The following is a 12,109-nucleotide window of genomic DNA, read 5'->3' on the forward strand; positions in this document are numbered from 1 at the left end:
ATAGTATTATGAAGCCTCGTGAACGTCAGCTGGAGCTCGGTTGGGGGGAAGAGCGGTTGTAGCCTCCCGTATCAGCTGACGGTTTTTCCACCAAGATACAGCCAGCTGACATATATATTTATCCACAGTTACATATAAGCTATCATCAGGTAAATTTTTGTTTGAGAGGAAATAACGGAAAATAAATTTTTCTTTTAATTTAACTTTCATGTTCGAGACACCAGCTGACGTATAATACACCATGTTGTAACCAGCTGACTATTTTTTTTCGTTGAGATATTGGGTTAGCTACAATTTGACAAATTTTTAGCTGAGAGGAAATGAATGAATGAATGTATTTTTTTTCCTATGTGCGTGGGAGGCTACAACCGCTCACCCCCCCAACCGAGCGCCAGCTGACGTTCACGAGGCTTTATAATACTATACTCTCATGCGTCTGACGAATTATCTCTTGAGAGGAAATAGTTAACCAAATTTGCACCTGGCTCCCTAACCATTACAAAGATTTGCATATAGTATCTGTTTCATTGTTAGATTTCAAGATTAGTTAAGTGTAGAAAGTAGCTCTACAAAAATTATCCAATGTTTAGTTTGTAATAAAGCTGGATTTAATTTAAACAAATATTAATTACTAGCTTTCCGCCCGCGGCTTCGCCCGCATTTTCAAAGATAAACCCGCATAGTTCCCGTTCCCGTGGGATTTCCGGGATAAAACCTATCATATGTGTTAATCCAAGTTACCCTCTATATGTGTGCTAAAATTCATTGTAATCGGTTCAGTAGTTTTTGCGTGAAAGAGTAACAAACATCCATACAAACTTTCACATTTATAATATTAATAGGATTCTCATTTTATAGTAATACAATTTCCGAGATTAATGTCCTAGGTATATTTCATTGAGTTAAACAAGATGATAGTCTACAAGCCATGGGGTGGCGTTAATGGGTGATTAAAATTATGTACATATTATTAAACTTTCAGATCTTAGTCAATAACTGGACTAACTGTGATTTGTATAATCTTGTATTAGAATGTATTGCTTTAACTAATTTACTTTGAAACTCTGTATGATACATGCTGTTATATACAGGGTGTAATCGTTAAGTGTGCACAGGCGATTATTCCATAACTATTACAGATATCAAAAAACTTTAAACTGATATCGAAAGTAATTAACCAAATGAGTAAAACGGCCATAATAAATTTTTAAAAATAAAACGAGAAATATGTAAAAAATTAACATGAAGCCCTCCCATACATTTAGTATGAGATATGAATATCCCATGTACATTTAATTTTGAAAGATTGTAGTATTTTCTCACTTTTTTTGGTTTTCTGCTTTAATTACTTCCCAAATTTGAAGAAAAGTTCATTTAGAAACTTTAAATAGAGCTCCTCATTGTATTGAACAATGAGGACGTCACTTCGAAAATCTGCTATGGATACAAAATGTATGGGAAACAAAATGTATAGCGTTTAATGTAACATTTTTGGATATTTCTCGTTTTATTTTAAAATAATTGTTATGGCCATTTTACTCATTAGGTTAAGTACTTTCGATATCAGTTTAAAGTTTTTTGATATATGCAATAGTAACGGAATAATCGCTTGTGCACACTTAACGATTAACACTCTGTATATACAGGGTGTACCAAAAAGTAGTGATGAACGGAAGCTGAGAGGTAGAGGACCTAGAGGGCTATCCGAATCACCCCCATGTATGTTATGCGATTTTTCGTATTTTCGGAGTTATGACGTTTTTTTCAATTTTTCACCTATCGCCGAGTACGATGATATTTTTACTCATGCTGACGTCAATGATTGCGGAAGATGCTTGATTTTTTTTGTGTGCTAAGCTGAAAGATAGGCCAATTCAGTATAGCAACATTTACTATCGTTAGATCTTTGAATGGAATAAAAAAAAGAATTAAATGGCAAGAAAGATAAAATTACCCAGTATGTTCACCACTTCAAGGGCCCGTAAAAAAATAAAATCACATAAAAAAAGTTTTCCGTTTGACTTTTAAAAACTTGCTCTATCTATCAGATAGCTACCCTGAAAATTTCATTTAATTATTCAGAAGGATTCAATCGAAAAATTTAAATCTAAATGTGGTAAGTGCAAAAATTGAATTAACATAATGATCATTAAAACCAATAAATAGGTGTTTAATTACCAGAAATTTTTAAAATAACCCCGCTGTTGCTCAATGCAAGTGCGACATCACCGTAAAAAGTTGTCTTTCAAATGTCTGAATGCCCTTTTATCATTTTTAATGGTTTCTTCTGCTACTATGAGTTTCCGGGTTATTTCGTCCAAATTATGGCATTCTCTCAAGTAGCCGAGGTCTTTTTAGTATTCCCATTGAAACAAATCAATGGGGTTTAGGTCGAGGGACCGTGGAAGCCAGGCTTTAAGGCAGGCGTCACCGGCGCATGCGCAGGCTGCAACGACCAATCCATCTTTCAGGGTATCTTTGCCCCTTAGCCTGGCCTGCACGGTCCCCGGACATAAACCCTATTGATTTTTTTCCGTGGGGATACTACAAAGACGAGAGACTGCCACAATTTGGACGAAATAACCCGGAAATTCTTAGTAGCAGAAGAAACCATTAAAAATGATAAAAGGGCATTCAGACATTTAAAAGACAACTTTTTATGGTGATGTCGCACTTGCATTGAGCAACAGCGGGGTTATTTTAAAAATTTCTGGTAATTAAACACCTATTTATTGGTTTTAATGATCATCATGTTAATTCAATTTTTGCACTTACCACATTTAGATTTAAATTTTTCGATTGAAGCCTTCTGAATAATTAAATGAAATTTTTAGGGTAGCTATCTGATAGATAGAACAAGTTTTTAAAAGTCAAATGGAAAACTTTTCTTATGTGATTTTATTTATTTACGGGCCTTTGAAGTGGTGAACATACTGGGTAATTTTATCTTTCTTGCCATTTAATTCTTTTTTTTATTCCATTCAAAGGTCTAACGATAGTAAATGTTACTATACTGAATTGGCCTATCTTTCAGCTTAGCACACAAAAAAAATCAAGCATCTTCCGCAATCATTGACGTCAGCATGAGTAAAAATATCATCGTACTCGGCGATAGGTGAAAAATTGAAAAAAACGTCATAACTCCGAAAATACGAAAAATCGCATAACATACATGGGGGTGATTCGGATAGCCCTCTAGGTCCTCTACCTCTCAGCTTCCGTTCATCACTACTTTTTGGTACACCCTGTATATCTACTTGACATCGATACTTAGGGATATTAAAGAAAATTATTTTAAGATTCTATGCCCTTTCTTCTTTTCTTTGTAGGTGCTGTGCTGACACAGGATTTTTGGTCGCGTCGCACATTCACACCATGTTGCCCCCAGTTGTCCCGTAACTCGCGGCACCGACCCACGTCTAGTAGTTTGTAAATTAAAGTAGTATATTTTTGTGTAACTTAGAGGAATATATAATTTCAATTGACTGCATTCTTTATTTCATCTCCCTACACACAGCTACACTAAAGCCCTATCAGATATAGTAAAAACTTTCATAAAAATCGAGATGTATAACAGACAAAAAGCGTATTATATTATAACACTGATAACATAATTTTAATTATTTAGATAAAAATATAATAGAATTAATCTGGTACTAAAAACCGTTTCTTATAAAGGATTCTCAGATTCAAGTAATTTTCATCGTAAACTTATGATTTGTGCTACAAAATTGTTATTCGTATTATTAACACAAAAAACAAGATAAAATAGTTATATTCATTGATGAATTTTAAAATGAAATATTTCTCAATATTTTTTTTAAGACAAAGAATAAAATGACTTATTAAGCGTTCAATGCAGCCATGGAAAACTGAAAACCCATAACAATTTTATGTAATTCAATGTAACTAAACAATATCAAAGCTAATTAAACATACTAAGTTTCACTAATATGCCACAAACGGGGATAAATCGGTGCACATGTTGCAATGACATCGGCCGAAGAAAAACTTACACAGTGTACATGACTTTGTTATATGAGCTTAAGAAATTATAGCCGACGATATTTTACGCCGCATTTCTGCGAACAGGCAATTTGGAAGTCTTGAAATATCGTTTTTTATCCTGTGTTGTGGCCGAAATTGTTACTGGTATTTAATGTCTTAGTTTTGGAAGTGAATAATGTTTGAAGTGTTTTAAAATCTCTTGTTATGAATTAAACCTTAATTAAATGTTTTAATTGTACCATTTATTGTAGATAGGGATGGGTTATCTGAAAAATCGTCAATTGATACACAATAATCAATATAGTAACAACGTTATTGATTCTTGATAAACAGTTTATTTATTATGACGCTATAATACATTTAACATTTAAATTGACAAAAAACAGTGCGTACAATACTGAGCTTACTCCTATTTATCCTCCTATATAGTATATCGCTTAGGTCTGATAAATCTTTAAAATATGATTACCTGCATCGCGATTTTTTAATATTTCCAAACAGTTTGTTATTGATTACATCCCAGATAAGATATAAAAAAAAATATTGGAAATAAGTATTCACAAAAAGAAAAAGAGACGTGTGTCACTCGGGGACTGCCGCGGTAAAGCTATTGCATGCTATGCCTTCAAGCCACACCTCCGTGCCCGTCGGAGTGGGGAGCGTGAGGTTTTTTCGTTGCGGAATTTCTCGATTCGCTCAAGGCCCGCGATAGAAGCTATAGAGCAGGCTCCAAGGAGATGTTCGTTTGCAAAAATCGCGGACCTAAATCTGACTTCTGATATATATTGTATAGATCCCAGACATCCTATAGACAGATGTTGCCAACCAGTTTTGTGGTCCCCCTGCCCGCACCCCGGTAGTTAAATATGGCATACAAAGAAAAAAATAAAAATTTCCAAAACATGCCGTGTGGGGTATCAAATGAAAGAGCTTATTGAGTAGATCACGAATATATAGCATACTATATACATTTCTTACACTTTCTCTAAGATTTTTTAGAAAATTTACGAAAATGGTCCATTTTTGAGTTAACTTTAAACCACTATAGATTGAAAACTCATGAATATATTTTTTAAATTATTATTTTAAATAATTAACAATAGTCCATTGTTTATGATTCAATAGTTCGTAATATAATATAAGTGAGCTATGTGGTGGATTTGATGAAAATAACTATATACTATATGAACTTGAAAATATACTCGCCATCTTTGAATGCTCCCCCCATTCCCCCTTGCATTTATTTCACTGTACGAAATATTGAATCGTAAACAATGGACTATTGTTAATTATTTAAAATAATAATTTAAAAAATATATTCATGAGTTTTCAATCTATAGTGGGTTAAAGTTAACTCAAAAATGGACCATTTTCGTAAATTTTCTAAAAAATCTTAGAGAAAGTGTAAGAAATGTATATAGTATGCTATATATTCGTGATCTACTCAATAAGCTCTTTCATTTGATACCCCACACGGCATGTTTTGGAAATTTTTATTTTTTTCTTTGTATGCCATATTTAATTACCGGGGTGCGGGCAGGGGGACCACAAAACTGGTTGGCAACATCTGTCTATAGGATGTCTGGGATCTATACAATATATATCAGAAGTCAGATTTAGGTCCGCGATTTTTGCAAACGAAACTCCACTGAGAGTCCGGTCTACTATGCAATAGCTTAAAAAAAACGAAAATCGCGCAAGAACGGACAAACATACATACAAAAGAGGCCACGGTCAATAGCTAAATTACCGTTTCACCATAACCAATCTCACGACCTAACTCAACTGAGATTTCATTCAATAAATTGAATTTGATTGTACACGTCCTGCAGACATTATTGCTTCGTGTCAATCGGTGCTCGTTTACATATGTATCTTTCACTTTTTATCTGTCTGGACGTTAAACACATTATGGCTAAGGATCTGAGTGGTACTTGTATTATTTATGTGATAAGCATAGACTTTATGAGCTTATAACTCTTTACAATCTCAATGAAACAAGCCTATATGTCTTTATTTAGGTCTTCAAATAAATATTGAAATTCTAGAATGTCAAGAAGAACCTAACTAAATAAGTGAAAAATTTATTAATAATATTATATGAGGATATAAAGACGAACTCTACATTCGAAGTCCAACAATATCGGCAACACCATACCCAAAAATAAAATATAATTTCATAGCAAGCAAAGTAGGTAGAATACATACGTATACTAAATACTATAACGTAGCTGAAGAATTGTCGGTATATTGATCCGAATTCTAGGCACATAGCACTTACATTATGTGGGTTATAACGCTCTTTATTTCGATATTAAATGTAATATGAACATATTTTTCTTTATAACATTTCCACTAATTGATTGATATCGTGGATATTTGTTGTTATTTTTACAAAAAGGGTTGTTGTTATATTGTTGTTAATAGCTTTTATTAGTTTATATTGTAATAGTAGTAATAGGTTTACAAGACGACAAATCTAATGTTTTTAAGCTTTATAATAAATGTTTTATGATATTCGTCTAAGTCATAGTAAAAATGTATTATAATACTTGAAGTGGTAGAATCTGGTGTGTTTGTTGTAAGGCAAGACACTAGAACTAAGTAGTTTTGCCTATAAAGTTACAACATAATTCCGTAAGTATGTTGAACATCCATTGCCTACACCACGCAATATTTTTCGACTTTGCAAATGCCGTCGTGTCTAAACAAAGATACACACACACTTATAAAACATGATGATTCGCGCTACACCGCGTCGCGACCGGCCGTGCCCCGTGATGATCATTCTCTATCAAAAATGATTTTATACTTTTTGTATGAAGTAATAATTCATGCCTGAACGTGGCTCGGCCGTGCACGGCCGGGGCCGGACAGGGCACTGCGTTGAAGTGTCGATGAATATTGTTTCATTTGTTTCCCGGCTCCAGCACGGCTCATCTCCGGCATGTAGCGTGAATCATGCTATCATCCTTTATATTGCATCGGATTTATATTCTTCTCTTGTAGCGTTGATCCTGATTTATATATAGGTAAAGGTCACGCACCATTGACATATCTCATATTGGGAACGAATCAAATTTTATGACAGGGATATATGTAGATACGAGAGTGGTGAAAATTATTTGGATGGGTTTCCCGATGCGGCACTTTTGTATTATGGATAGAATTTACCATTTACACTATTATTCATTGTTTACGAAACCCGATATGTGAAACTGATATTTTTGCATGTATCCAGCTGGTTGGGGTGGTTTTTACACATGTAGCGTAAAGTGAGTTTGTGATCACGAATCTCTATAAGGGATGAACAGATCTGAGTTAGATTTTTAATAGAAAAAATTTTGTTTGTTAAAATAGTTTTCAGGTGTTGAAAATAGAAGTTATTTAGAAGATGTTAACTTTGCTCGTGTAGGTATTTATGATTTCAGCCAATATTGTAGTTACAAATTTAAAATTTTCTTAACATATTGCATTTTAGATTGTCGTTGTTTTTAAATGTTTTTTCATATTTGTGCAGTTCCAGCTATCTTAAGTCAAGTGAAACATTTCCAAGGATAGTCTTATCATAGATAAATTCAGGTTTCTAGTAGTTCTGTCTGCACTAAACCAGTTTCTCGGATATCCAATTTCTATTCCATCGGAGAGTAAAGGAACGGCGAATGTATCATGTTTTGTGCCTTTAATATATTTAGAAGCTACCTAGACTTTCTTAAATGAATTTCAGTCAAATAAAATAAAAGATGATCGTCTTGCTCCAGGAGCCAATTAGAAAACCTCCCAAATTGGCTTAGTGTTCAAGCAAAAAGCATTCGAACAAAAATATATACGATAATGGCAGCATTTGCGGATAGAAGTCAAGTTGAATTACATTGTACACAAAACAAGTTGGTTTACGAAAGAGCCGGGGCCGAGAGCTTTTTCCGCTTAATTTATCCCACTATTCATTTATTCCGTGTGTCATTTAACGGGAATCTTAGGACAATATTAACGTAATGAGTTCCTTTGCAGCGCTCTTCGCTTGTATGCGCTAACAAGACATCTGTTTTGAGGTAAAAATTGCAAGTACTAGTGATGATCCAAATGCTTCTTTCAGCTTCTTTCTGTTATAATATGAAGAAATGCTCTTTGTATCTTTTTAATTATCTTCTGTTAATAAAAAAAAACTAAATTGTAAAAATTTGACAAGTTTAAAAATATGTATTTAAATTTTCCAATTAGGCATTATGTTCACTTTAAAACCAGCGCTGTGATTTGATTTATTTATTAAGGGACTTAGTTGCTTAGCGACCACGTTGTTAGTGAATATTAATTTTGAGTGAGAAATTCTGTCAATTAATATTCAAATACATTGTAAGAATTTTTACAAATTTTTAATTTTAGAAGATGTTATGAGAATTTTAGGAATCATTAAAATATAAAAAGATGTAAAAAAAAAAGATTAGTATTGTATCAAAAATTTCCATCCAATGTCAAATCGTAGTGATACTTTACTCAAACCTCAAACATTCAACCTGTTGTCGAACAAAAAGTTATCTAATCTACGATTTTTTCATCAAAACTTACCCTAGGTTTTATCACGCCCTCAATTTCCCGCGAGAGACGAAATATTATGAGAATACGTATAAAATACATTATCGTAAACTTTTTGGAAAACATTATTTGGAAAATTTTATTATGATTGGTTTTATAAAGTATTGAAAAATGTGTTTTTGCATATTGTTTATATCTTAATATATATATATATAAATCTCGTGTCACAATGTTTGTCCTCAATGGACTCCTAAACCACTTAACCGATTATAATAAAATTCGCACACCATGTGCAGTTCGATCCAACTTGAGAGATAGGATAGTTTTTATGAAAAAAAACGTAAACATGTAGTACCACGGGCGAAGCCGGGGCGAACCGCTAGTTGCATAATATAAAAACCGCATGTTAATGTTTAATGATACGCATTATTTTATGCGTATCATACATAGTTCGTATAAAAAATCTACGTATTTTTTATACGCACTGAAGCATAATAATTGACTGATTTAGGTACAACTATCTCCATTCACTGCAATTATTTACATTTTAATAGTCACAAGTGAAGCTAACATCAGCAGTAACTTTTTATTCCAAAACAGAACAAAGAAGAACTTTAAACACACAATATCGATAGCTATAGTATAACATTCGCATATAAAAGCAGAATCTTTAAAACATACCACTAGTAAAAATTCTTTTAAAATAATTCTGTGAACTGAATATTGATGGAAAACTGATAAAAAGCTAAAGATATTTCACTGCAGTTATTCTCGTTACTTTTATAATTTCCGTGAACATATTTTTCAATAAATATCATGATTAGGATCTTTCCTAGAACGAACGAGAAGATTTTTTCATAATAAATGTTAAAGAATTTAAATATTTTCTTATTATTATTACGAGTGAATAGTTGTGTATTTTATTTTAAGATATTTTATTCGATTGCCTTTATAAACATGCATTTGTGAAGTGTATCATAAAAAATGGATATAGTATTAACCGATCATTAAACGCAGCTGGAATCCTAAATTAGTATAACACAGCTTTTAAAACACATACAAACTCATTCAGAAAGCATGAAAAGATCTCAAAGGCATCAAAAACCGATTTAAACTACAATTAGAACTCTATTCGCCTAATGAAGAGCGAAGGGATATCAAGATGATGAGCTGAGACCACTTAAAGCAACGCTTTAGGCATTAAATTAAATGTAACATTATAAACCGTCACGATAATTTTACAATAAAGCGCTTCAATGTTTTGTTTTATGTGTCTTTCAAATACTATTGTCTACTTCCGAAGTAACTCCACTTCTTAGTATGGAAAATAATTCGACTACGGAAGTAACTCCACTTCTTAGTATGGAAACTAAAAAACTGTTAATTGTTGTAAATTATTTTTTAGTAACTGGAGTAAAGTATGGCCTCGGGACAAAGTTTCAGTAAGAAAACACGATATTGATATGAGGAGGATGATAGTAAGCAATAATTTTGTGGCGTATAAAATATATTATGTGTTTGTACAATGTGGCCAGTCGCCGCTTAACGACAAGTTGATATCTATAATATAAGAAGATCTTAATCGCCCTCCCCGTACATATAAGTTAAGGGTAAAAACCTTTAATATAAATGTTCGTAAAATTAACCTATGTGCGAATTTTTAACCAGCGCGACATGTGTATAATTTATAAGAGAATAAATGAATGAATGAATTACAAATGTTGTTATTGTAATATTTAAATTTAAATGCGTGTGCGCATAGTAGCAATCGATATGTAGCGCGTAGCAATGGCGTAGCACCATAACGTAGCACCACAGCGTAGCATCATAGCGTAGCACTATGAATGAGTATTGAAGTTTTATTAGAGATTCTGTTTTTCGTTTGCGGTTCCGATTCTTCAAAGTGAATCTCATTTCGAAGACATTCCAACTAGAGAATAAATGAATATTTATGACTATGGATCAAGCGGATAAAGTTAATGTCATAAAACCGTGTTATTTGTTTGTTCGAATACATTCAATATTACTTTCTTTAAGTAGCTATTGTATGATTTTCAATCTCTTATTTCATTTGGAATCCTTGAAATATCTTATATAATAGTTATTGCGTACGTTATAATGTATGAGAACATGTTTGTATTCTGCGAATACTCTTTCCATCTTGCTAATAAATTGCTTCATATGTAATTTAACCAATTGATGTAACAAAACGCATTGAAAATGTAAATCAAAGTATTAATAATAGATGAATAAAAAATAAAATTGTTAGAGTACATAAAGCTCTGATAGGTGCTAAATAAAAATTCTTTGTGACGTTGTAATAACAAAACTATTTTTTATTATTTTACAATGATAAAAGACAATTATTAATTTAAGTAAAATTTCACACATTTCTTAATACATATAACAATTTATTATATAAAACATAAAACAATATACAAATCAACTAAATAAAGAAATTAAACACAAGTGAAAATTCTCGTTAAATCGAGAATTTTCACTTGTGTTTAAACGTCAACTATCCTAATTACCTTAAAATCTCTACATTAGCAAAGTAATTAGAAGAAACTATGACGATTTGATTTGAAACTATGACATTTTGAGATATTAATCCATCCGTCCAAACTTTATTTGATATCAAGAGGTAACTAAATACCGATGGCGTATGACTTCTTCGAAAACTCAAAAAAATGAAAATACAAAAGCTCATTGTTATTTCATACAATTTATTTGGGCATTAGCTCATTTTTAATTAAAAAAAAATTAAAATAAAAATCGCAAATACTTTGCAGAATATTTAACTAATTTTATTTTTGTAAGTAGGTACCACAATTTATTTATACAAAAAAAAACTTACCCTGCGCCCTGTCCGCATACACATGGTCCCTCATGTAAAAATAAATAAGTATGTAAACGTAAAAAAAAAGTTTAAACAGTCTGATCATCATTTTTAACCTCATCATTGTTTAAAGCAACATATTACTCCACGAACAAAACCGCGATTGAACGCGCCGGTTAAAAGTTTTTCAAACACCAAGACACGTCAGGCTCCGAGAGTAGTCGAGCGCCGACTGCACCGAGCTCTGGCTTACATCCCTCCGCCCCGCTATACGCACACCCTTTATTAGTTTTGTTTATATTTTAATCTGAAAGCTATTAAGTTTAACATGTTAAATAATTTGTTCCCGTTTTTTGCTCTCCCGTTTCGCTGAAATGTAATTTGTAGACTGGATTTATGTATATGTATTTGATTTTTGGATTCATGTTTAATTTATTTTTTGGGTATTTTAAGTAAAATTTTCGAGTTAAAAGTTATCAGGCGAATTTCTAAGAAAAGTGAATTTTTTTTATTGGAATACAATAATGTTAAAATATTTATAGAAATATTATAAAATGGAATTATTCACTGTTAAAATGGAGTGAACTAAAATTACTTTAACCCATTCGAGAATGCTTTCGAATCAAGAATATGATGTGCTACGAGAATCCGTAGCAGTTTTTCTTAGAATCAAGTCTACGCTGATGTAGAGGGTTGCGTCTTTGGGTAAATATAGAAAACGTGATCTCG

The 12,109-nt window shown here is 32.4% G+C and overlaps 1 protein-coding gene across 1 annotated transcript in view; it reads right to left on the reverse strand.

Annotated features, from left to right (window-relative positions):
• LOC149491103 (glutamate receptor 1-like) overlaps nt 1-11,561 on the reverse strand; it is a 178,663-nt gene extending 167,102 nt beyond the window's left edge. Inside the window, exon 1 of the mRNA XM_089706868.1 lies at nt 11,399-11,561. Within this exon, the coding sequence (XP_089562994.1) occupies nt 11,399-11,504 (106 nt within the window). The 5' untranslated portion in view covers nt 11,505-11,561. The remainder of the gene's footprint in view (nt 1-11,398) is intronic.
• Nucleotides 11,562-12,109: the final 548 nt, after the last annotated feature.

Source organism: Colias philodice, chromosome 1, assembly GCF_061535455.1.
Source record: "Colias philodice isolate Cphi_HAF_F1 chromosome 1, ilColPhil1 Martin Lab GWU primary, whole genome shotgun sequence".
In the NCBI taxonomy this organism is placed as follows: Eukaryota; Metazoa; Arthropoda; class Insecta; order Lepidoptera; family Pieridae; genus Colias; species Colias philodice.